At 32.6% G+C, this 26,841-nt stretch overlaps 10 protein-coding genes across 10 annotated transcripts; 4 read left to right on the forward strand and 6 right to left on the reverse strand.

Annotated features, from left to right (window-relative positions):
- Positions 1 to 1,383: 1,383 nt before the first annotated feature.
- Positions 1,384 to 4,435, forward strand: PPL_00680 (pleckstrin domain-containing protein; the record flags this gene model as incomplete). The annotated part of the gene is made up of 5 exons (XM_020571702.1): positions 1,384 to 1,993; positions 2,307 to 2,557; positions 2,783 to 3,098; positions 3,438 to 3,585; positions 4,402 to 4,435. 5 exons carry the CDS (start codon positions 1,384 to 1,386, stop codon positions 4,433 to 4,435), a joined length of 1,359 nt encoding a protein of 452 aa, XP_020438225.1.
- A 102-nt stretch (positions 4,436 to 4,537) lies between these two features.
- Positions 4,538 to 10,964, forward strand: smg1 (protein kinase; the record flags this gene model as incomplete). The annotated part of the gene is made up of 9 exons (XM_020571703.1): positions 4,538 to 5,908; positions 5,932 to 6,208; positions 6,290 to 6,326; positions 6,376 to 6,505; positions 6,579 to 6,765; positions 6,837 to 10,178; positions 10,241 to 10,388; positions 10,454 to 10,553; positions 10,629 to 10,964. 9 exons carry the CDS (start codon positions 4,538 to 4,540, stop codon positions 10,962 to 10,964), a joined length of 5,928 nt encoding a protein of 1,975 aa, XP_020438226.1.
- A 198-nt stretch (positions 10,965 to 11,162) lies between these two features.
- On the reverse strand, positions 11,163 to 12,388 carry PPL_00682 (uncharacterized protein; the record flags this gene model as incomplete). The annotated part of the gene is made up of 5 exons (XM_020571704.1): positions 11,163 to 11,227; positions 11,350 to 11,662; positions 11,735 to 11,892; positions 11,964 to 12,081; positions 12,167 to 12,388. 5 exons carry the CDS (start codon positions 12,386 to 12,388, stop codon positions 11,163 to 11,165), a joined length of 876 nt encoding a protein of 291 aa, XP_020438227.1.
- A 666-nt stretch (positions 12,389 to 13,054) lies between these two features.
- PPL_00683 (uncharacterized protein) lies at positions 13,055 to 13,919 on the forward strand (the record flags this gene model as incomplete). Its single annotated transcript, XM_020571705.1, has 2 exons — positions 13,055 to 13,863; positions 13,916 to 13,919. The coding sequence occupies 2 exons, from the start codon at positions 13,055 to 13,057 to the stop codon at positions 13,917 to 13,919; spliced, it is 813 nt and encodes a 270-aa protein (XP_020438228.1).
- Positions 13,920 to 13,973: 54 nt separating this feature from the next.
- PPL_00684 (Putative oxalyl-CoA decarboxylase) lies at positions 13,974 to 15,738 on the reverse strand (the record flags this gene model as incomplete). Its single annotated transcript, XM_020571706.1, has 2 exons — positions 13,974 to 14,472; positions 14,540 to 15,738. 2 exons carry the CDS (start codon positions 15,736 to 15,738, stop codon positions 13,974 to 13,976), a joined length of 1,698 nt encoding a protein of 565 aa, XP_020438229.1.
- A 509-nt stretch (positions 15,739 to 16,247) lies between these two features.
- PPL_00685 (uncharacterized protein) lies at positions 16,248 to 18,020 on the reverse strand (the record flags this gene model as incomplete). The annotated part of the gene is made up of 2 exons (XM_020571707.1): positions 16,248 to 17,736; positions 17,977 to 18,020. The coding sequence occupies 2 exons, from the start codon at positions 18,018 to 18,020 to the stop codon at positions 16,248 to 16,250; spliced, it is 1,533 nt and encodes a 510-aa protein (XP_020438230.1).
- A 54-nt stretch (positions 18,021 to 18,074) lies between these two features.
- On the forward strand, positions 18,075 to 18,935 carry PPL_00686 (hAT family dimerization domain-containing protein; the record flags this gene model as incomplete). Its single annotated transcript, XM_020571708.1, has 2 exons — positions 18,075 to 18,128; positions 18,267 to 18,935. The coding sequence occupies 2 exons, from the start codon at positions 18,075 to 18,077 to the stop codon at positions 18,933 to 18,935; spliced, it is 723 nt and encodes a 240-aa protein (XP_020438231.1).
- A 103-nt stretch (positions 18,936 to 19,038) lies between these two features.
- PPL_00687 (uncharacterized protein) lies at positions 19,039 to 19,547 on the reverse strand (the record flags this gene model as incomplete). The annotated part of the gene is made up of 2 exons (XM_020571709.1): positions 19,039 to 19,106; positions 19,364 to 19,547. 2 exons carry the CDS (start codon positions 19,545 to 19,547, stop codon positions 19,039 to 19,041), a joined length of 252 nt encoding a protein of 83 aa, XP_020438232.1.
- A 450-nt stretch (positions 19,548 to 19,997) lies between these two features.
- On the reverse strand, positions 19,998 to 21,972 carry PPL_00688 (uncharacterized protein; the record flags this gene model as incomplete). Its single annotated transcript, XM_020571710.1, has 3 exons — positions 19,998 to 20,474; positions 20,779 to 21,317; positions 21,384 to 21,972. The coding sequence occupies 3 exons, from the start codon at positions 21,970 to 21,972 to the stop codon at positions 19,998 to 20,000; spliced, it is 1,605 nt and encodes a 534-aa protein (XP_020438233.1).
- Positions 21,973 to 23,012: 1,040 nt separating this feature from the next.
- On the reverse strand, positions 23,013 to 26,785 carry pdhA (pyruvate dehydrogenase E1 alpha subunit; the record flags this gene model as incomplete). The annotated part of the gene is made up of 8 exons (XM_020571711.1): positions 23,013 to 23,882; positions 24,052 to 24,276; positions 24,680 to 24,763; positions 25,320 to 25,637; positions 25,726 to 26,024; positions 26,090 to 26,382; positions 26,454 to 26,554; positions 26,621 to 26,785. 8 exons carry the CDS (start codon positions 26,783 to 26,785, stop codon positions 23,013 to 23,015), a joined length of 2,355 nt encoding a protein of 784 aa, XP_020438234.1.
- Between the last annotated feature and the right edge of the window lie 56 nt (positions 26,786 to 26,841).

Below are 26,841 nucleotides of genomic sequence, written 5' to 3' on the forward strand. Positions count from 1 at the left end.
AAAGTATACTTTTTCATACTTTGTTTGTTTTTGTTACCAAATAAAAACTTGGCTCATTAGAATTCCAATCTAAACACCAACCAATACAAGATTACAAATTTCAATCAAATAAAAAACAACTAAAAACGATTGCTCAGTACTTACTTCACCACACTTTACTTTTCAACAAATAAATATCAACCATCATCAGCTCAACTGTTAACCAACCATCATTCTCAACATCATCATCACACTATCAATCATATTTAAAACAACAACAATAACAATAACAACTTATCTTGGTTCAGCTCAGCTCACTACATCACAAACACAACTTAAAGTAGTTGACAATTCATTGTTTTAAATTATATAAATCAACTTGACTCCAATATTGTTAAACCTTTTCTCATTATATATAAATATTTTCATCTATTGGCTCACTAAGAAGAAAATCAATAACAACAACAATATATGATCATTACAATTTTAATTTCCAGCATTTACAGTTCATTCATTTACAACTAAATTTTATATTGTCCAATGTTTATAATTTTTATCATTCTAAATCTTAAAAAATTATAAACCATTTATTTTATTACCAATAAAGTAATAAAAAACTTACACTCCCACTAACACACAACCAAAATAAATATAAATAAAAAACACACAAACACAACATCACACAATCACAAATATCAAAAATAATTTTATACATATATATACAAAAAGAAAGAAAGAAATAACCATCAACTCAACTAAACACAACACAAACACGAGTACAAACACACAAACACAAAACAAAACAAATATTATAACTATAACTATCAATTGATTATAAATCTTAATTAAATATCAAATATTTTAAATCAGTAACAACACAACACAACAATAATAACAACACGATCAACAGTCAACTACAGAATCTGATTCAAATTTGGAGCAATAATAATAATAAACGATAAACAATAACAATTTCAACAACAATATTCTAACCTCACTCCATTATATTCTCGCCCACATTCACATGTTACATACATAAAATACCAAAACCAAACCATCCACTTTATTTCTTTAATTGATTTTCATTTTTTTTAAAATTAATCAAAGGAAATATTTTTTATATTTCCATTTCCATTTCCATTTCCAATTTCCAAATTTAATAAATAGTATATTGTTATTATTATTATTATTATCATCATCCAAACATTTTTTATAAATAATTATAGTACAACATTTATATCTTTACCCATTATATTTCAATATTTTTAAATAATTACTTTATTTGATCAATTAACAATTATAATAATAATAATAATTAATATTAATTAATCATTTTCTATTTTTTAAAAATTGTTTGTGTGTGTAATTAATTACATTACACCCACTGTCTTTTGCCGATCGAAAATGAAATTACATAAAAGAGCAGTCTCCACTCCATATAATTATAGTCAGCATAATTATCAATACAATATGTCACCACCTCCAACACACTCCAACAGTAGTTTGGAACTACTCGAAGGCATAAAGGCACAAATCAACAAGCGAAACAGTTTGAATTCAAGTCTGACATCGATACCCAATCCACTGTTGTCTGGCAGCACCTCAATGCATCCTCTTTCACACTCTGCAGAATTGCTAAAACCACAACAATCGACAACACCCAACAGTCATAGTCATCTCAGCAATAGCAGCACTGGCAATAGTCCATATACATCACCACCACCTTCACCACCAAAGACAGAACACCACAAGAGAAAATCAATACTTTTATCACTACCTCAACTGGGCAGTGGTAGCAATAGTAATAATAGTAATAATAGTAGCGACTCAAAATCAAAAAGTAAATCATCATTATCAATCTCATCATCATCATCATCACACTCCTCCTCATCATCGAATAATAGCGCACCCACTCTCACAGTCAAATCTGATGACTTGAACAATGCAAGAAAAAACCTTAGAAAGAGTGTAATTGTTACAAAGAAAGCATTAGTTGTCAAACCATCCAATGAAGGTAATTATAAATCATTCCAATCATCATTCATTCAATTTATCTGTTTATCTTTTCTCTATCTCTTTATCTTTTAATTTAATTTTTATCCAATATTATTTTATAATTTTCCAAAATTTCCAAAATCTTTTTTTCTCTCTCTTTCTTTATTTTCTGTACTATAATCATTTCCATATCAATTCTATTATCAATCAATCAATCAATCTATCTTTAATTAATATTTTTATTTATAATTTTATTAATGTAATTTTATTTTTAATATAATAATAAAAAATAAAATAAAATAATAATTTAAAAATCATGATTCAATATCCAGATGTTGGAATTTCAATGGAAGCACCAGAGAAACGTGGAAATCTATATATTTTGAAATCAGACGTCGCATATGCACCGTTGGCATCGAATCCCGAACTTTGGAATCAACGTTATTGTTTGTTGCGCGAAGGTTGTTTATATATTTATACGAGTTATACCGACGACAAGGAAATCGAAATACTCTCACTGGACAAGGGTATCGTCAGAGAGAAAGATGTAAAAGATAGCTGCTTCCAATTGATTGCCAAACTGGTAGTTCAACCTCCACTCACTGAAAACACTCAGGTCTGCCGATATCTATCGACCACAAACACCGAAGAATTCGATTATTTCTCATGGATTGTATCTCTGAGAGGTAGTATATTCTTTTTACGTTCACTAAATAGTTCTTCAACTTTGGTAAGCAAAGATTATTAAAATTGAATCAAGTCAACAATAACTAACTAACTAACTATAATATATCATTCATATTAATAGAAAATACCAAAAGTTAAGAAACAACCAATTCCACCACCATTATTATCGAAATCCAGTACACCAAATACAAGTATGGATAGATTGCCAATTCCAAATATTACAACCAGTCCATCTTCATCACCCAATACAACGACGACAACCACTGTAATAACATCCAATTTAAATTCAATGTCATTGAATAGTTCGAATGGAATGAGTCGTCCAACTTCACCAATAGGTAGTGCCGACGCTTCAATTACAATCAGTTCGACAGCAGTGGAATCATCGAAAGTTTCAGAAACTAAAGTGTCATCGTCGAAAGAGAATAGAAAATCCAGTAAATTGACTACTCCACCTCTGGCAATCTTTGCTTCGACTCCACTCGATGAGGAATTCAATGGAGTGAAGCGTGGCACCTTGAATGTCCAGGGTGGCAAACTGATTTCCAAGTGGAAGTCGAGATGGGTCGTCTTGAGTTCCGACCAACTCTCGATCTACAAATCGGCCGAGTCCGAAGCAAAGAAGGAGCAACCGCGTCGCTCCCTCTCGATTATCTTTTGCTCGGCGAAAGTCATCAAGTCGACGAACGACAAATACACGTTCCAGGTGGTCAGCACCAACAAGACACTCCACTTTTCCTGTCCATCCGGAAGTGCAATGCTCAGTTGGATAACAGCGATCCAATCGGCACAATCACTAGCAATGGATGTCTATCTACAATATGAATTGGCAGGTAGAAATGGCAGCAGCAACAACAACAACAAGCTGAATAAGAACGACGATGTTGAAGATGAAGTTCAAGAGAAATTGGATAGGAATCGTGAGTATCTCGGAAAGCTGCTGTCGGATTGCCACAATCAGTCGTGCGCAGACTGCGGTGCTGCCGACCCGATTTGGGCATCGATCAATCTCGGCATCTTCATATGTATCAATTGCTCGGGAATTCACAGACAGATGGGAGTGCACATCTCCAAGGTGCGTTCCGTGACGATGGATCGTTGGGAACCGTCGGTACTGGAGTTCTTTGATTTCGAAATGGGCAACTTTAGAGCGAACGCCATATGGGAACACCACATCCCTGCGGACTGCCACAAAATCACATCCAACGTCACCATGGAGGCACGAGAGAGATTCATCCGTGACAAATATGAACATAAATTATTTATCGACACAACAACTTCTGCGACTGTCATTGTATAAAACAAACCTATATAAAATAAACTGAAAAAAAAAAAGATAATAGTAATAATAATATATTTTCATCATAACATAACATAACAATACATAAACATGACTAAATGAAATTTTTATTGTCTTTTTCAAATTGTAAACACAATGTTGAAATCCAACATGTTGAAGATGAAGTTGTCTTTGCTTTTGTTGCTATGGAGTATAATATTTAATCAAGTGAAAATTTATAGATTTTAAATGATCAATCTTAAAAATAAATGTAGAAATAAATATTTGATTTCAATCAATAATAAAGAAGATAATTAAATAACTCTGTAGCTGTTAAATATAATTAGTCACATACATACATACTTGGGATAAAACAATTTAAAAACACCAAAAAAAAAAAAATTAAAAAAATCTTTGTAAACTTTTTTATTTTTTTTTAAAAAATTATTATTTTTTAATAGTTCAACATCATCATTTAATAAATATATTGTTTAACCTTTCAAAACAAATAATACAATATTCTTTTTGTATATTTGTAAATATTCTAGTTAGTTAATAAGTTTAGTTAGTTTTGTTGTTTGTTTGTGTATGTTTCAGATGGAAGGTATCGTTGGTGGTGGACCTTCTACAGATGACAACACCAATAATATCAACATCAATAACATAACCAATAATAGTAGTAGTAATAGTAATAGTAGTACTATTATCAATAATAATAATAATAATAATAACATTAATAATAATGAAAATAATAACATAACCAATACTACTTTAACAAATAGTAGTAGTAGTAGTAGTAGTAGCAGCATTGACAATGAAAATAATAATAATAACAACAACAACAACAATAATATAGTGATATTAAATAAAAATACACTTACTAGCTCAACATCTTCAATAGCTACAACAACAACTACTACTTCATCCAATACTACACCGATCGTTATAAGTAGTTTAAAGAAAGAACTATCACCATATTCAGTGCCTTATATTCCACAACCACAACCTATTCATATTAATAGCAGCAGCAATAACAACAACAGTCTTAGTAGTAGTAGTAGTACTCTAAATGTTAATTCATTACCTTATAAACCATCGAGTTCAACAATAAGTAGTTTACAACAACAACAACAACAACAACAGCAACCAAAGATATTGACAAATACCAACAATCTCAGTATTATAAATAATATTAATAATAGTAACTATATTGGTACAAATAGTAGTACATCCAACATTCAGATATTAAATGACAGATTGACCAAAGAGAATATCGAACAACTATTTGCCAATAGATTTCATTCAAAGAATAATATTAGAGAAGCCGTTACATCAACTTTCAACTCTCTATTATATACATTAGAGAATTTAACAACCATCAACAACAACAATAATAATAATAATAGTAATGTTAATGTAGTAGGTGGTATTGGTGTTGGTTTAGGTGGTATTGGTAGTGGAAGTATAAGTGTTACTGGTGTTATTGGTAATGTTGGTAGTAGTGGTAGTGGTAGTGGTGGTAGTGGTGGTATTGCCACCGGTGTTAGTCAATTTCAATATCTCTTAGATCTTGTAGGTGATATGATCGATATGATAAGATTGGAGAATGATTATATCATCAAGTTGTTTAAGACATCCACTGAGAAAAGACCAAATGTAAATAATATTACTACACGTACAACTTTGTTATTCATAAACAAACCAGCAACAACTGCAACAACTACTACCTCATCAAGTGGTCAGTTGTCAGACGGCACTACCAAGCCAACAACTCTTCCCTACGACGACAACGATTCATTCTACATCAGTGTATTAACACATAATTTGAATCTATCAACAAAGATTGCTAAAACAATATATTCATTACAAAACAATCAACAACAACCACAAAGTAATCAACAACAAAGTAATCAACAACAACAACAAATTAATGATATGTCATTATCAATTGAAACATTGCTATTAAAAGTATATCAACAATCGAATGGTAGTCTGTCGTTGGGTTGTATGGTTGGATCTGCTCTGACCAGTCTGACTGCGCTGATACCGCTGCTGAGGCTGTCCGCCAGTACAAAGGAACATCTTCAGAATATTGTGATGAACGAACTACGATTGAATCCCGAGGAAGCGATACTACTGCTACACGCAACACTACTGCCCAATTCACTGAACGCACTGATACCGCTGCAGGTCAAAGAGATATTCCGTCGACTCTCCTCACTGGTCTACTACACAAAGTCATCAATCGTTCAATCGACACTACCCAAAGTATTTAAACAACTGATCGTACCACAACAACAATTGGATACACAACAAATTCGTAAATTACAAACCATTGCATTATTTAAGTAGGTTTAATATCTAAAAGAACAGAATCAACTGTACTGTATTTACTTATAATCTTGTTGTGTTATTATTATTATTATTATCTATAGATTATCAGATACAGATATTAATGTACAAAAGAATTATTTATGTTTATTATCTAAAACGGTTTCACAAATTGAATATATCAATCAGAAGAATCAGATATTGAAAGTTAATGATATATCACTACCATATAAAGTATGTTATTATCATCATCGTCATCGTCAAACATAGAATCAATCAATGCTAACACACTTTAACTTAAACTCAGTTATTATTGATGAGATCACAAGGTGTAGCAAGTCTATCATTTACGGATTTCTTTAAATTGATATTCGATACTCTATACAATAGTTCACTGTCAATGGAGCCTGTCACAAAGATAATAATGAATCAATTCTTTGATATCAATTTCTTGGCTACTTTTCAATTGGATCATAATAATAGAGTTGATTTAAGTAAGCTTTAAAAATTTTAGATCTAAAAATGAAACAAAGATATATATATTAATAATTTATAATAATAATAGGGAGAGTAGAACAATTGTTAGTGACTTCGGATGAATTGATGTGGTTCTGGACGATGTGGGAATGCGCAAGATATTGTATTACCTACAAGTTGAAGACACCGTTTGGTACGGGTGTCCAGACGTTTGGAATATTCGAGAGTATCATTCTGCAGTTGAATAAGGAGCGTACCGATTTCAAGAAGATCAAAATCATGTTGACCTTTATGGAGAGTCTCGAGAAGCAGATCTTCTCTGCTGCGTATGGCTCGGTGATATTGCCCTCGCCACAGGCCAAGGAAGTCTACTTTTTCAAGATCAATTGGCGTGTCAGTGAAGATTGGTTCAGTCGCATTCGTATCAATCTACTGAAAGCCAGTATTCTCTGTTGTTCTGCACCGGACATCATCAGACATGCATCGCTTCGAATTGCCGATATTCGCGCCAATCGATTCATCGATCCTGCCAACGCTCAATTCGAATTGGAATTCTGCGTACTTCATCTTACCAACGCACTTTCAATCATGAATGAAACAGAGATGCTACAAGGTTTATCGAAATGGATTGACATAAATTATCCAAAAGTAAATCAACAGCAACTACAACAACAAGTTCATCAACAACATCAACAACATAATTCAAATGTAAAGTTATCAACTCCATGGATAAATGGTATTATTTTAGCAAGTCAACAGAGATATGAAGAAGCAATTCAATCGCTATCAAACTTGGTTGAAACAACTGAACCAAATGTATTGTCATTTCCATTCGTTGTTGAACACTCTATCAAGTGTTATTTGGAGTTGTCAGACTACACTGAGCTCGATCACTTCCTCCACAAACATGGTAGTAGAATCAAGTCTACCAACATTGCCTATAGAGAACGATATCTCAGTGCGCTAGCATCGTTTTCACGATCCGATATGGAGACATCACGTGCTTTCGTCAGTGAATTGATCGCGCAACCAACTTCACCTGTTCAAGGTGGCCTTGCAGCTAATTCCATTGCGACCGAAGAGTTGATTCTAGCGATGATGATTATTCAACGTGATGATAATCAACATTCATCATCGTCGTCCACCGCTGCCAACTTTCAATCGTTTGCAAGTCGTGCTCATTCCTATGTCCACGAAGCACTGGCTGTTGTTGGACACGAGTCGAATGTCCAGACATTCCAGTATCTCGCACAACTAAAGATAATCGATGAGCTCGAGAATGGCGTTGCTATCAATGCCAACCACGAGATCACTGGCGAATCAAACAATGAGCTATCACATCCACTTGGATTCCTCGAGCGTCTCAGACGTACACGTAATCATCTCTCTGCCATCCAACATCGTCACGATCTCCTGTTCCACAATATTCCGCTTACCGAGACACTGATAAAGCTATCGAGAAAGTCTGGTAACTTGAAATTCACAAATCGTCTTTTGAATTCGATATTGGAATCACATTGTCCATCGTATCATTTGGAGCGATCCAAGCTAAAGTACAAACAAGATCGTCGGTTGGAATCTTTCACCGATCTGATAAAGTATACCTCTCAGTTTGGTGAGAGTAGCAATAGCACTTCTGTGGCGATACAGGCGAAATCCTATAGACAGATCATCAAGGAGTTACTTGCCAACTGCCAGAGTGCACCGTTCCAAGAGTATCTACAGACACAGCCAGCTGAATACTCTGATCCAGAGTACTTCTTTAGGAAGGCGACAACTGTCACACCCAGAAATCCAAAGCTGCTGCTTAGCTATGCAAATTGGGCATTGGAATCGGCAGAGCAATCTCGTGATGAACAAGTACGTAATCGCTTGTATCAATGTGCAGTTGAACGTTACTTTGAATACCTGGAGTGCGACGTTGAGAGTGGAACTACCATTGAAACAACTCTTCGTCTCTTGAATATTCTTGTTAATCACGGACATCAAATCATTGAGACATTTGAGAACTGTCTGGCGATGAATCGCTCATCGAAATACTTTGCCAATATTGTTCCGCAACTGTTTGCTCGTCTCAATCACAACGATCGATTGATTCAACAACTGATTGTCGATATTATCAATGAGATTGGTCGTGACAATCCTCATGCCATTGTCTTCCCAACGTTGGTAAGTGGCGGACATCCTTCAATACACAAAGAACTCTCGCGTCATTCGCCCGTGTTAGTACGCGAGACCGAAGAGTTTATCAAAGGATTGGAGCAACTCACCATTCTCTGGGAGGATCGCTGGCAACAGCTGATGGAGGAGATTCACGCGTGGATTTATCACGTGCGTCCTCGATGGCTCGACGAGTATCAGGCGATGAAGAAAGCAAAGCTTTCTCATACAACTTCGCGTATCAAGCGAAAGAATCTTCAGTTGTTCATGCCGATTCTCGAGAAGATAAGAAAGTTATTGTCGGCAACACTGCTCGGTCAGTGTACGACCGCCTACGAACGTTGGTTCATCAGTGTTCACTATGAGATGGTGAACAAAGTCATTCGTAACGTTGAGAAACAAACGAAACCATCGAATCCATTCCTCTCACTGCAAGAGTTGATTCAACATTTCGCTGTCAATCGTTTGCAAGTCATCGATATCACTGCGGTCAATCCTTCGCTCCACGAATTCCGACCAACTTCCATCAAGATGCCGGGAATCACAGAAGGAGAAGTCATGGTGCAATCGATACACTCACAGGTTCTTGTACTTCCAACCACCAAAACCAAGCCGAAAAAGCTAACCATTCTCGGAAACGATGGTGTAGCCTATGCCTTTTTGTTAAAGGGTCGTGAAGATCTACATTTGGATGCACGTGTAATGCAGCTGCTGAATGTAATCGATCAACTGATGAAGACCAACAAGCAGAGACAGTTCAAACTCCTGAGAACTAGAAACTATGCAGTCGTTCCACTGAGTAGAGCGGCCGGTTTGATCCAGTGGGTTGAGAATGCCGTGCCGATGTTCTCGATCTTTAAGAATTGGTATCGCAATGAACTCTCCTACAAGGGTGTGAATCCATCGGCTCTCACCACCCCGCCATTGCCAAGACAATCGGTGCGTCCCGTCGATATCTTTTACTCGAAACTCGATCCACTCTTTGCTGAACACGGACTCACCAGAGGTATGCTTCACCGAAACGAATGGCCAAAAGATATCCTCAGAAAGGTATTCATTGAACTGACTGCCGAAACACCGAAATGGTTGCTTTCACGTGAACTCTGGTATTCATCTTGTTCCACATCCGAGCTATTCTTAAAGACTCAATCTTTTACTCGCTCCATTGCAGTCATGTCGATGATTGGTTATCTGATTGGACTTGGTGATCGTCATTTAGATAATATTTTACTTGATATGAAAACAGGTGAAATTATTCATATAGATTATAGTAAGTTTTATTTTTTTTCTTTAACAATCTAATCTAACTAATTTTATTTTTAAAAACAATAGATATTTGTTTTGAAAAGGGATTACAACTTAAAGTTCCTGAAAAAGTACCTTTCAGAATGACACAAATGATTGAACATGCATTAGGTTTAACTGGTATTCATGGAACTTTCTCAGAGACTTGCAATATAGTTTTGGATTTACTTAGAAAGTAAGATGATTATTTATTTCAAACAATTAAAGATATTAATTATTTTGTCATTAATTTAATTTTAGGAATAAACAAACACTTTTGAATATCTTGGAGACATTTATATATGAACCATTAACAGATTGGAAGATTAAACAGATAAATGAAACAATGAAAGATAATAATGTAAGTTGGTTAAAAGTAAAAAGTTTAAAATATAAATATAGAATGATTAATGATTGTTTTTTTTTATCAATTTAGGATGATAATGATCAAGAAGAAGATAACAAGAATAAGGAAGAGGAATTTGAGAATAATGATAGTGATAATGAACATTCCAGTGAGGAAGAATCAACTACAGAACAATTCGATTTGGAGGATGGACCACAAATGGATAACGATGCCAAGGAGATGGCAAAGGCCAAAGAGGATATCAAGTGTCTTCAAGGTCTTACCATCTTTAATCAAGTAAAGAACAAACTGGAAGGTACCGAACAAAAACTTTCAGTCGAAGCTCAAGTCGAGATGATTATCAAGGAATCACTACGTATTGATAATCTGGCTGTAATGTACGAGGGTTGGACACCATGGATTTAAATTCATTGCAAGTCAAAGCAAGTTATAACTGAAACACGTTATCTGCTTTGATTAGTATTGTTTAATTAAATATCCAACAATCAAAGAAGAAAGTTGGTCTCAAATCATCATCAACAAAAAAATGGGAATCCAAATTATTATCCATCATTTAATAGATTCTCTATTTTTCTTTCTTTCTTTATTATCTATCAATCTATCTTATCTACCAACAACACCAAGTTTGAAATTTGTCTGTGGATCTGCAGAGTAATTTTGAACTATAGCTATAAAATAGATAATAATAATAAAATAATAATTAAATATATGTTAGAAAATAAAATACATATATTGAATTTGTCCTACAACAAACATGTGTTGAATATTATAATATTAACAATAGACATACCTAAAACTTGATTAATCTTTGATTGAATTTCTCTTAGATCTGAAACGTAGAGTAATCTCAAGATGGTAGCTACTGAATTCATCTTTTCATTTTGTAGATCGAAACCAAGTGGATAGATATTATTGTTTACAATTTCAGTGTTGATCGTTTTGATATATTCTTTATCTTCGGTTGTAGCTTTCGTTGTGTTTGTGATAGTTGTGGTTGTAGTGGTGGTTGTGGTGGTTTTAGTTGTAGGTACACCTGAAGTCGATGATTTTAGATTACCAACAATGTTTGATGTGAATTTTCTCTCTGCAATTCTTACAATAGCCTATATTATATTTATAAATAAACAGTTATTCATCAAAGAAAGAAAGAATATTAAATATAGGCATAATCTTACATGTAACATTTGAGTTAAACTATCACTGATTGGTATATTAAAAAGAGTTGCTAATTTAATGATTGCTGCTTTTAGATCCTCTGGTGTACTATCGAAACTCAATAACTGTAACTTTAACTTTTGTAGACATTTATATTTAGTTTCGTGTATCTGATCGGCTGTTAATAAGTATAATCAGTCAGATTAGTATTTGAATGAATGAAATCAATTAGAAATGTCAAAGACTTACAATTATCTTTGTAGGAAGATTTGATTGCCAATGTAGTTAGCCATTCTAATGCTTGTTGTTTTTGTTCTAAAATTAATAAATTATCTATTTTAAGTGTACAATGATTCTCATTCAAGTACTATAATCAGGTATAATAGAAACTGTTAGTTCATCATATCATCAATACAACCACTAATTGAATTGTAAATGAAAGATTATTTTACTTTTTTAAATGAATCTTCCCAAGTATCGGTAACAGATACTAATTGTAGATCTAAAGTAGATTCCTCTCCAACTGATGATGATGATTTAGATAGATATGTTTCTAATAGATAAATTACTACATTGATAAATTCTTCTCTCTCTTCTAAATTGATATATTGTGGCTTTGGGTACTTTAGAATAGTTAATCGCTTCGACAATAAATCTGGTAATGTAGTAGACATTGCTATTATTATTATTGTTTATCTATCTAATTTAAAATTTAAGATGTATTAAAAATGAACTTAGAATTTAAACTAGTTTTGTTCAACAAAAAAAAATGAAAAAGGTAAGAATTAGAAAAAAATCAGATTTATTTTTAATTATACAGATTTAATCATATTTTATCAATTCTTTCTCACTCGATTGTATAATTTTTAATCATTGCATACGAAGATGATCATGGATTTCTAAATGTATCTCTTGTTCCACAAGATCTTGTAGCTAGAATAGTAGAAATAGAATATTCCTAACAAACCTAAAGAGATAATAAGTTCACCATTTTTCAATAACAGTTAAGATTACTCACAATTGTCAACAATATATATTTATCACTTTGGTTTTGCAAAATTGTACTTTTAATATTCAATTTTGAAAGGAAGAGAGTTCACATATATGGAAAATAAATATTCAATGCATAGTTTCTCAAACATATTGAACTAATTCTTTAATAATTATATAATCCATGGTTGTTTTCGTTATGCAATGAAGATATACGAAGAAATAAAATTGTATTAAATAAAACATTAAACTTATTTTTTAAAAAATATTAAACTTTAGTATATTTATTTCTTTTAATTATTAATTTTCTTTTTATTAATGTTTATTAAATCATCATATCACTCAACAAAATGACAATAATACATAGAGCTTTTCATATGTCGGTATTGTTAAATACTTTACAAGTCAATAGTTACATTAATAATATAGTTAGTGGTACATTCGATGTTGAAGTGAAAGTTCATGAATCATCTATATCAGAAGAATTTACAATGGATGTGTGGATGAGAAGAGATCAATTGACCAAGCCTGAAAAGCTTTTGAATAAAGAATTTAAACTGACTAAAGAACAATTATCTCAGATCATCAGAGTGCCTTTTACTTTGCCTGTTAGCGATGAAGCTGTGCTGCGAGTAGTTGTCATTCGTCATTCTTCATTCAGACTAGTAGATGTTGGACTGTATCTAATAGATGATCGACTCTATTTGGAAAGTCATAGCGGTCGAGTGAAACGTTTAAAATCACTTGGGTATGGAGACTACAGTTTTTCCGATGATCAATTGTATTTTAGTGATTGGCCTGCTTTCGATAGTTATTCAGTCGATACAATAACTGATAGTTTCTTTGGTTATGGATATCAAACATTGGTGGATAAAGGATACATTAACACCTTGGTTTTCGACTCAGAGTTCTATTCCGTGCCGACTGTTGAACAGTTCGTAGCGATTGTGTGTAATAAAGCGTTGAGAGAACATGCCGATTCCATTGATATCTACTACTCTAATACTTACTTTAAGAATTTTCGTCGTATCAATGTACCTGGCAATGATATTGGCCAATTTGACGCACATGAACTACTAGATTTACTAAGATTAGGTTTCCAACATTGGATCGATTTGTCACCAGCGATTAATAATGAATCACATGATGAAACCGATTTGTATGTTTTGAATACCACAAGATATGCAATCATTACTTCTCATTTATAATAGATAAAATTGCTTTGTTTTGTTATATTTTTATGCATTACAATAAATTTAAATAGTTGTTTTATTTGTGACTTAAAATCTTTGGAGTTGTACCACTTGGTTTGATGAATACATTGATCAATACTGGCATTTCCAAAGTGTTATTTTTGATCTGTTGGAGTGTGGACGAGACAATGCTGTCGAGTTGTGTGATTGTCGATACACCGTAACCCTTGCCACCGAATGCATCGATGATCAATTCGTAGTGGGTCTTTGGTGATAATGATGTTGGTGGCATTGTAATCGGTGAGAATCCTTCGGCTGGTGCTTCCTCTAGACCTTCGTAGATACCATTGTTATTGATAATGATGAAAAGAATTGGCATATGGAAACGACAGGCTACCTCTATCTCCATTCCACTGAATCCAAATGCACTGTCACCTTGAATACATACGACCGGTCTACTATTTCCATAGATTCCACTGGCAGCAATTGCATATCCAACACCAACACCCATAGTTGCCAGAGTACCTGAATCCAATCTAGATCTTGGTTCATATTGTGGTAAACAAACTCTTCCACTATGATTTAATAGAGTTGGTTAATAACTATTTTATATTCTTTCAACCAAATAACTAAATTACTTACATATCCATTGTGTTTGCACCTTCATTAATTAATAATGTATTCCTTGGTAAATGGTTACGTAATACATTGAATACTTGATGATAAGTTAGATATTCATTTTCTTTTTGTGGTTGACTTAGTAGTTCGTTCAATGATTTATGATTTTCTTGCATTTTTTGAGTGAGTTCACTCCACCATTCGGTAATCGATGGCTTAATAGAGAGACTTGGAAGCAGTGCATTCATGTCTGTTAGAATCTGCTGGGCGTCACCGACCAACGACAGTGCATTATCTACATTCTTTGAAGATTGTTCGGCAGAGACATCGATGATGATAAATTTAACGTTTGGTGAGAATGTTGGTGCTTGTCCAAAGGAGAACATCCAGTTCAATCTGGCACCAATAATCAGAACAACGTCGGCACCCTTCAAAGCAACGGAACGGGCTGGCGAAACAACATGCTCATCATCATCCGGTAGCAAACCCTTACCCATTGGCGAAGACAAGAAAGGAATACCAGTGGTTTTTATGAATTTCGCTAGTTCACCTTCACAACGAGCATAGGCAGCACCCTTTCCACCGATGACAACCGGCTTCTTGGCATTCATCAACAGTTGGAGCGCCTGCATAACAGTCTCACGCGGACTGGTAGTTACAGCACCGCATCCCGGTTGGAATTCTCTGAGTGGCGACAGTGACTTTAGTTGTCGCTGGCTGGTGCTAATCATAACGTTTGCCGGAATCTGGATGTAGACTGGTCCCGGGCGACCGGTAACACTCTCCTTGACGGCAGACTCCAAGATGCTTGGGAACGACTCGATGTTGGGCACCGAGTAGACACGCTTACAATAGAGTTGAGCGGCTTCGATCTGTGGAGTCTCTTGGAATCCACCACGCTCGACGTCGGCGATACTGGTGGACGACGCCATCAGAATCATTGGCCAGCAATTGGCGAGAGCATTCATTGCGCCCGGCACGGCATGCACCATTCCTGGACCGGAAACAGTGAAACAGATCGCTGGACGACGTGTCAAGTAACCGACGACACTTGCAGCATAGCCGGCGGCCTGTTCATTTCTGAAACCATAGAATGGCAGACCCAACTTTTGCATCTCCACAACGACATTGGTAATGGGTACACCTACAATACCAAAGATCTGTTCAATTCCGATTTCCTTTACTGCTTTTGCAATAATGAATGATCCCGATAAATCTGTCATTTGTTTTTAGTAATAATAATATTTTATTAAAAATAAATATATATATAATATTTTACAAGATTATTATTATAATTAAAATATTAATATTTTATTTTATTTGTTATATAATTATAACTGTGTGATGTGTGTTTAGTTTCTTAAACAAAATAAAACAATAATTGCAATCGATTATTAGTATTTATAAAAAATAAAGAGACAACAGGGTGTTATTGAGATCATCTATTAATAATATGACAACATTATCTGCAAAGTCTGAAAATAATTAATTTAATAAAAAATCCAAATTTAAAGTTTTGGGGGTGGTGGGAATGGGAATGAAAAAGCTGATGAAAAAACACCACAACTTCTTTGCTCTTTTGGTGATGTAGCATACACGTGGTTTTGTGATCTTTTAATAACATAGATTATATAATTGCAGCAACAAAGTATGAATTTATAAATTATTAAATATTATAAGCTCGTCTTTTTAATAAAAAAAGTTATTGTGTGATCAAAAAGTCATATGATCTTTATTGTTGTTGTTGTATTGTATTAAGATGATTAATCAATAGTTGTTTGATAGCTTCGTTAGTTACCAATTGAAGGTTTATCTGTTTGAGTGGTTCAGTAGTAGTGTTGTTTGTGTTTTCTAGTAGGTATCTAACGGTATCTAAGTGCCCGTTGATCGATGCATTCTTGATTGTTTCAGAGGTGCAAACCTCATATCGATTGGTGTTATGAAAGCATGTTAAAATATCAAGATATCCTTTTGATGCAGCTTCCTCTATGACGTCGTTTGAGAATCTATCATTCGGTCTATTCTCAGTGATCCATTGTATCATCTCTAAATTCCCATTATAAGGTAATCGATAGTAGGTTTGTTGCTGTTTGACCATGTCATGACAATGATCAGTTAGATATCTAACCACTTCCAATCGACCTTCCAACACCGCTTTTATAAATGAACTGTTTGAACATGGTAGTATTTTGTTTTTGTTGACTCTGGTCGTCGCTGGCAAGTTATTATGAATTGGTACAACGCACTCATTCAGCCATCTCAAGAGTTCGAGGTTACCGATCTCCACTGCGGTGTTCAAGATGTACGGTGGAAATAGTCTGGAATAGCCATTCTCGTAGAACCATTTGATGAGATCGGTGTTTGAAGTACGACCCGCTGCATACGATATCACTGTCGGTGTAACGGTGCCGATGTTATTCTGTAGGAGCCACATCATTGCTTGAGAACAACCTTTGATTGCAGCTAGCTGCAAGAGTTGATCACTCGATTTAACAGAGTATTTAGCTTGTTGACTCTTCAGGTATTCCAGTAGCTCTAGGTTGTCATTCGACACGGCAGCCATATACATATCACTGCCCAATCTAAACTCTGGTCGATGTTCAGCGAGCCATTCGATCATATCGATTCTTCCCATTGTCGCAGCATTATTGTAAACCACTGAATTTTCATCTTTCACATTGAAATAGGTTAAGAGTTGATTTTGGGGTTTATCTGGTTGTTGTCGTCGCTGTTGTTTTTGTTGTTGTTGTTCTTTGTCTATAACATTGGCAATATACTTTAACACTTCAATATCATTGGAGAGTGGTGCAACTCTGAAAGCAGCAGGTCTATCCCATTTGTATGGAATGATATCAGTTGTTTGGTCATCTAGATATCTAAGAATATCTAATCTTCCGAATTTCGATGCAAAATAATAGATATCTTTACCTTTATCTACAAGAGGTAGTGATGTGAATTTACCAGTTAGAACTAATTCATCGACTTTCAAAACTCTAATGAAATAACAGAGTATTTCCAAGCCATTGTGCTTTGAATAGATTGAATTCCTCAGACTTTTGAACTGTCTGTATTGATCTAATGTTTCGATAGGGTTGACTTTGAAGTACGATACCAATTGCTCTAGTAAACCATTACCTGCCATCACCTCTGGACTAGTGATAACATCACACCACCTGTAGTATTTCATATTGATATACTCATCAAAGTTTCTCTTTGTAATTCTATTAAAATAACAAACATAACTTAACACAATATTACTGACAAATTTGTTTTTATATATAGATAAAAAAATAGTTTTGTTCATATCGATAAAGATTATAAATCAGTTATAAAAATAAATAGTTGTAAATTTCTCTTTTGGTTAGATCGATGACCGTGATTGTTTGGTTTTTTCAAATTTGGGTGAGTTCAAGTTAGTTAGTGGCACGTTTACTAACTTACCCCTTCAGTGAGTTCGTTACTTTTCAGTGAGCAAAAAAATGCAAATAATTGCAAATATTTTCATTTTATTGAGATTTTAGAAAAAAATTGAGTTAATTAATAAAATTATTTAATAAATATGGATAATTTATTACTATTATCTAAATTAAATAGTATAAAAGATAAAGATAAAGTACCTATTTTTGTTTTTTTTCGCTCTTTTTTGTAAAAAACTGTTTAAATCACTATAAAGTGTGTTTTGCTTCAAATCCTCACCTGATTTATCTAAATTGCAATTGTCTTGCCGTTATTATTCTCTCCATTATACAAGTCCCATTTAAAGATCATATGGGACAATACCGTAACAGTTGCCCCAGATGTTCAAAATCCAGAGACCAAACGCCGTGCTGGCCGACCAACAAAAACACCATCTATATCTACTGTACCGATCAAAGCTACCGATGATAACAAGATTGAACTAACATTAACCGATAAACAATTGAACATATTTATCAATGATATCAAGTCTAAAGTAACAGTCAATGAAACATTACCAAATACAACACCTACTACAACAACATCACCCGCTAAAGTCACACCTCAAATAGATTTATCACCAGTGTCATTTAATCCATTTTATAGATATAGTAAAGATCCACAACCAATAGAGCTTAATGTAGATATACTCAAGAAGCAATTAATGGATTTCCACAATTATCAGTATGTAACTGAAGAAGAAGAGAGACTAGGCAAATATTCTAATCCTGCAATTTTCTGGTCGCAAAATAATCACCTATTTCCATATGTTGCTCAACTTGCTCGCAAATATATGTGTGTTCCTGCTTCTTCTGTGCCTTCTGAATCTGTATTCTCTAAAGCTAATTATATATTTTCCGAAAGAAGACAATCAATGCTAAGTAGTACATTAAGAGATTGTGTCTTATTGTATTGCAACAAATCTTTATTTACAAATGCCAACAACAATAATAACAACAAATAAATTATTTACAAATGATATTAACAAATAAACTAGTCATTGTGCTTCAAATATAATTTTTTTTAATTTAAATTTTAATATGAACTAACTGAAAAAGTAACCAAAACTAACTAACGTGCAGTTTGGCTGAGAATTCGTGGGAACGAAAAATTAACTCACCAGTGAGTATTTTAACTTATTTTTCAAAAAACCATAATTTTTACATTGTATCTCAATTCATGAGAATAGTACAGGTTAATGAAGAGATATTTATTGAAAATATTAATAAATATATTTTTAACTCTATAATTTAAAATCTTTAATTTAAGCTAAATCTTGGCTCAATGAATAAGGAACTTCAATTTGTTTGACAATGAATTAATGAAATAAGTAAAGAATTAAAAGTTTATTGATATGGATAGTTTTGAAAATAGTTAGATTGATTGAAACACTATTCCTTCTTAAAAAGCAATAGAAACTCGTAATTGAAGCTGTTGATTCTAAAGGAGTACCAACACTTCGTGTTGCGAATAGACCATACTTGGCAGCAAATGAAAAAACCCCTGACAAACATCTTTGTGATATATTTTGGTGCGGCCAACTAACTTGTTGATGTTTGATAACATCTAGGTCCATTGCTACTTGACTCTGAAATCAACTCTATTAATAGGCTCCAGCAACATGACGAGTCAAGTGAAAGTCTACACCAACAAGATTCCAATCTTTCCTCGAGAGGATATTCCATATTGTCAATAAATGTTCCCATAGCAGATTATAGTGTTTAATAGCGGATAGCAACTATCGGAAGAAGCAAACCAGATATAATTCATTTAAGAAGGAATAGGGTTTCAATCAATCTATCTAACTAATATGTATTCAAAACTATTAATAAATATACATAGTACCAATTAAATTGTGAAATTTGGGATTCCCAAGAACTTTGTATCCCAAATCAACCAAAACAACAATTTTTTTTACAAAAAAATAAATAAAATGATTAATTTGAATTGAATATAAATGTCTTTTATTTATTATTAAGGTGAAAGAGTTGTACATTGCTATTTATAATTTACATTGATTATTTAATTAATTTAAAAGAGTATTTAAATCTAGATTATTGTTAATTTCAATGAAATAAGGATCGAATATTGTTTTTTCCAATACCACTGCTGCCTCTAGGTGAGATCGCTTAACTTTGAGTGCTTGACCTGTCTTGACAAGTCTGTTTCTGATGATACATACATATCTGTCTTGCAATGGAACAAATACAAATATATAACAATCGGTGATACCATGCATGAAATGGAACTCTTTCTTGTTGTCTACACCTGGTGAAGCTGGCTTGAAATTGGATCGCTGAGATGTTGTCTGTAATGATGTTGTTGGGTCATAGCTGGCGGTACTCCTAATCATAACGACGATTGGCATATTGATAGTATTTATAATTTGAATTCTGTCTGGTGGACCTTCTTGAATGGTATTTGGTTCTTCGGGTTCTTGTTGACCTATTTCGATAGCAATTTGAATGTGTGCATCCATTCTATATCTCTGTTTTGTTGACAACTAAAATAGAATAATGATCGCAAATCTAAAATCAACAGAAATTTAAAAAATCAGTTTATCAATTTTTAAATCAGTCAGCGCACCTTTTCAACACTCAAAAAATGAGATGAAAAAAATGAAAAAATTTATTAACATTTCAATTGATTAATTTTTCATTTTTTTAAATCAACCTTTAATTTTAAGACTCAGATTTGGTTAATATATATATGAAATATTTATTTATATTTAAACAAGAAAACAAAAAGCTAATTTAAAAAGAATTCTAAAAAATTAAATCTTCTTAATTGTTATTGATTGGTTTTACTCTTTTCTTCTTGATATGTCCGTCATCTACTTTGTGAACATTTCTTTTGTGTTCATTTAGATCAGAGAGTTGAACAAAACTACTACTCTCACAAATGTCACAGGCATGAGGTTTCAAACCACTGTGCTTGTATCGGATATGATGAACCAAGTTGTATGAACTTTTCAGTGGTCTACCTCCTCTACTACAGCCAAACCATTCACATTGAGCATAAAACTTTGTTTCCTTTTGTTGTTTGACATGAACTCCAAGGTGGTCATCCAATTCCTTTAGACTAGGAAAATCCAATTTACATGATGACCACTTACAATGGAACGGTGCATTGGCTTGGATACTACTACCTCTTCTTTTCTTTCTTGGTTTCCAAACCTTTTTAATTGGTTTTTGATATTCTTCATCGTCATCATTCACCTCCAAAACTCTCTTTTGGGAACTGATTTCTTCTTGTTCATTGTCGGATTCAACGGTACCTTTCCAAGAAGCAATTAGTTGACTTAGAAACTTTTTACTTTTATATAAGGAATCATCCAGATTGGCACCTATAAGATAAAAGAATATAATGAATAAAATTGTATCTACTATTATTTAAATTGATCTTTACTTACATTGATCATAATAAGATATTAAATGACAAAATTTTAGATGACCCATTAAAGAATAAAAATCTTTGTCTATTTGATCACAACTATCCCATTCACATTTAATACCATTGGAAGTGTCAATGTGTTTTAAATGTTGATTACGGATATGTATCCAAAACTCTGACAATGATTCAAAATGATCAATACAATTCTTCCATTTACATTGAATAAATGGATCTTTTTGTAAAATGATACTAGTTGAAGTATTAATATTATTTATATTATTATTATTTAAAGTTTGTAAGTTTGATATTAAATTTGGATTAAGATTATAATAATTTAAACTTTCAATAAATTGATTATCAATTGTATTTTCTGTTGAATTATTGTGATTTATTAAATAAAGATTTGTAAAATTTTCAAAAGGGTTTATAAAACAATTATTATTTATTTGTGTTGTATTATTCGATGAATTTATTAGGTTTGGAAATAATTTAGAGTTTGATAGACAATCAAAATCCAGATTGGACGATAATATATTTTCAATGGTGGAATTAGAGATTCCATTGAACTGGAAATTTGAATTTTCCAATATAGATGATGAAGATAACATATTTACAAACAGATAAAATAAAAAAATGATAAAACGAAAATAGATAAGATTATAAAATTGGATATTAATTTTAAAACTACAATCTTACAAACTTTTATATATAATCTTTTGTTTTTACATTTAGATATTTTTTTAACCTGTTTCACAGAGATTGGAAAATATCCATTTTATTTAAATAATGTAAATACCCACAAAATTATCTAGTTAATTTTGTAAAATCAATTAAAAATTTAACTTTAATAAGAAAAAAAAAAATCACAATTCACATCGAACTTATGCACTACGAACTTTAAGTGTAACTATCTTCATAATTTAATAATTAAAATCCTTAAAAAAAATCTTTAACTTAAAATAATTTTCGGAAGAGAGCATCCCTAACTTTATTTATTTTAAAAAATATCTGATTTCTAAATTTCAATCCGAAATTATGGTTGCCACCTGAAACTTACTACGACTTTTTCAAAAATATCAAAATTAACATTAAGATGATACGGCACCCCGACATAAATAGGTGATTTTTTTAATAAAATTTGTTTTTTAAAAAAAAAACATCAAAACGCTCCACAAAGAAAATAGTTTACAATAATTTTAAAAGATCTGATCATTTTCAAGAGGTTTCTTTGCACTATTTGCTAATATTAAAACAACCAGGGATGATTGAGGTTGATATCTCTATTGAATTGTTATGTTTACTAAATACCTCAATCAAATTGATAGTAATATGATTTATTGTTTTTAAAAAAATCAAAACACATATTACCATTAATTTTGATTTAAAATATCAATGTCAAAAACTTACATTTTCACTTGTACTTTTTATAATAATATAAATTATTTAAAGATGAGTTATATGAGTTTGAATTTATCTTTTACATGTAAAAATGTAATAACGAATTGAAAGTCAAATTCACCAAAGATAAGACCATATTGTATGTTTTTTTTGTTTTTGATTAATTTGGTTTTGTTTTTTTTATAATATAAATTTATAGGTAGGTGGAAAAAAAAATTGATTATAAACTTATGATTTTCATAATAATAATTTATGGTCTAAAGCTTTGGTCGAGTTCAACAGCTCTGATTGGTACTTCCTCCTTGTAGACGTTGGTGTAAAGTTCACGCATATCTGGCATTGGTGAGTTGATGGCAAACTCGGCGGCCTTGTCCATCTCTTCACGGGCAGCCTCTTCGATGGCGGTGAGATCATCCTCGGTGGCGAGCTTGTGCTCCAACAACAAACCACGGACATACTCGATTGGGTCACGAATCGAACGGACTTCGTTGACTTCGTCACGAGTACGGTAGGAGGTACCTGGATCGGACATGGAGTGACCGACGTAACGGTAGGTATCCATCTCCAAAACGAATGGACCCTTTCCAGAACGGCACCAATCGGCGACAAACTTACCGGCTTGCTTGACGGCCAATACGTTCATACCGTCGACCTTCATACCGGCGATGAAATGAGCACGCGAGTAAAAGTCGCTACCGGCGGCGGCACGTGCCTGTGAAGTACCCATACCAAACTTGTTGTTCTCACAGATAAAGACACATGGCAAGTCCCAGAGCTTGGCCATGTTGAAAGCCTCGAAAAGTTGACCTTGGTTGGCGGCACCGTCACCGTAGTAGGTGAGACAGATGTTACCGGTGTTATTATACTTTTGGGTGAAGGCAATACCAGCACCAACTGGACATTGGGCACCGACAATACCGTTACCACCATAGAAATTGTGAGTGAACATATGCATACTTCCACCCTTACCCTTTGAGCAACCGGTGGACTTCATCAACAACTCTGCCAAAACTGACTCTGGTGTAGCTCCACGAGCCAACATAAATGTGTGATCTCTATATGCTGTAATTACATGATCGTTCTTTGTAATTGCTGCTTCCATACCTGTACAAACAGCTTCCTAAAGTTGATCATATTAAAAAAATAATAATAACATTAATATATATGTATTATAGTTGTTTTTGTCTTGATTTGTTATTGTTATTGTTATTGTTGTTGATTATTATTATATTGTTATTGTTGATTGTTGTTGTTTGAATGATGATGATGATGAATATGATGATTCTTACTTGTCCATTGTAAAGATGACAGAAACCTCTGATCAATTTCTTTTTGTAGAGAGAATCGGCAACCATTTCAATTCTTCTCATTCTAGTCATATCAGTGAAATGAGTGATCAACTCTTCTTTGGTGGTGGTGCATTCATTTGCTGGACCATCACAAAGATAAGTTTCATACTTTCTTGGGAACTTTACTTTAATTTCACCTGACTTTGAAGCAAATCCTCTAATTGACTAAATATTTTAATAAAATAAAAATATTAATATTAATATAACGATGTTCTTGTTCTTGTCAAGATAAATCGAGCAAAACAACAATTTTTTAAAAATAAAATAAAATTCAAAACAAAACATGTCACACACAATTATTTTCCAATACCATCATTACTTATTATATATAAATGGTAAAAGAAACAAATATTTTTATAACTCAAATATCTTTTCTTTTATAATAGTTAATATGATATCATTAACTAAAAATATCATATTAACTTAACTAACAATATCATAATAAGTTGGTAGTGTGATTATATTGTGCTTTGTTTATGTTATGTTGATCTTTATTTTTATTTTATTTATTTTTTAATATTGTTGTTATTTTGTTGCTATTGCTATTGTTATTGTTATTGTTACATACGTTGAAGGTAGCAACAGTCTTGTTGACATTTCTAAGGAGACTTGAAGTGTACATTCTGATGTTGTGAATTGTGTTTTTCAATAACTAAATTTACAAAACTAAAAACAATGACAACAAACTGAACTTGAATGATTTATAAGAAATGTAAAGGTTGGTTGTTTAGTTATGATATATCACAATAATGATATGAAATGAACAAACAAACTAACTTTTAAAAAAAAATAAAAAAAAAAACTAATCAAGATGAAATTTTGGTAAGGTGTTTTGAAGTTTTGCAAAAAATGAAAAAAATAAAAAAAAAAAATACAATTGAATTTTTTGATTTTCCCAAGTCACACACAACTATTCACACAAAAAGGTTTTCGTTTTGAATTGTAGAGGCTTGTTGTTTTTAATGATGATCACCACAATACCAACTTCTCAAAACGTTACACAGAACATCTAAATTCTACACTTTTTTTTTTTTTTTTTTTTTTTTTAAAAGTTAAATTAATTAATTAAGTGGACAAGTTATAAAGATAAAAATAATTAGTTTAGTTATGTTATATGATATTTTTAGTTTATATTTGCGCAATTAAAGAATGTTTATCTTTATTATAAATATATGTATATATGGTTATATAATATCAAAATTATAAACTTTGAAGAAATTTGATGTTATGAAATTTCTATTTTTAAAATTTGAAAGTTGTGAATGAATATAGGTGTTGTCTGATTTTATAAAGTGTTTTGGTGTCCAATCGAGGTTGTTTTGTTCGATTCTCTCCTTTGCTTGAGTACGTTGTGCTTCCTCTACCAAGTGTTTCTGTGCTTGTGCTTCCTCTTCGTTGTCGGCATTGATATTCTTTATGACTGCACCCCACACTCTACGTGAAAAGTTCTCTGGTTGCTCTGCAACTGGTGGTACCACCATATCCAATGTCTTAAAACTATTGATATCAAAGAACGTTGTTGTTTTCTAAGCATAGATTAATAATAAAATAAAATTAGTCAACTGTTTCATATTATAAAATAGATTAGATTATTTGAATATTGTTATAACTTACATTTGTTTTTGAATTTAAAATATTAATTTTACCATCCCAATCGGCTTCTAATGTATAGAGTGATTTCTTACTGGATGGATGTCTGACCTTTGCAATCATGAAATTTTTGTTTTTAAATAGACCTTTGCCTTTGAATTCAATCTCTGCTGTATGGTTTGTTTTCTTGCAGGTGAGGACAGTCGATCCTGAAACTTCGGTTGTCAATGTTCCAAGTACGACACCCTTAACAGCAATCTTTGGTACATCAACCAAATATTCTTCGGAATACTTTGGTAGTTCAAATATTAATTTTCCATCCACTTTGTAAATTGAGTTAGTATAAAAGATTTTAATTAAAATTAATTCTCATTATTATTATACTTACTACAACTTTCAAATGAATTACCCCAGAATTTTGAAGTTGGTTGAAGATAGGAGTGAAAGATTGCATTGTTCTTTTTGTTGGTGTAACAGAATGCCGATGATGGTGGATGATGTGAAATCTGCTCACTGTGATAGTGTGTGGTCGATCCATCTTTGTGCTCCATATGACATGAAAATACCTCTCCAATCACTGGATTGAATGGATTTCTTACATCTTGTTGTACCAACCAACTTGATAGATAAAATTTCAAAATCTCTAAAAATCTTGCTTCCTCTGTTTCTTGTTGTGATGCACTGCGAATAAAAAGAAGAAGAAGATTAGTATTTAACAATTTAATATTATTTTATATTATATAAACACTTACTTTATAAATAATTCAAAGTATTTACCCATATCAGTGAATTTCTCGAGTAAAGATCTTGGTTCAGAAAAGCAAATAGGTAAACTCATTTTATAGAATGGTTGCTATAAAGTAAATAAGTTAATTTAATCATTTCATTTAATAATATAATTGATAATTTCTTTACTTACTTTACTAGAAACCATTTGTTTCATTAAAGATGCCATTGCACCTTTCATTTTTTTATCTTTTGGAGTGTCATTGACATTCTCGTCAGAGACACCATCCTCCTCGATATTTTCTTCTTCATTCCATTTCTGTGATTCTTCTGATGAAATCTCAACACTATTTGACATATTTATAATTTAATGTGATATGTGAAATAATTATTATAATGTGATTGATTGAAAAT

This window comes from Heterostelium album (genome assembly GCF_000004825.1).
Source record: "Heterostelium album PN500 unplaced genomic scaffold PPL_scaffold1, whole genome shotgun sequence".
NCBI classification, from domain to species: domain Eukaryota; phylum Evosea; class Eumycetozoa; order Acytosteliales; family Acytosteliaceae; genus Heterostelium; species Heterostelium album.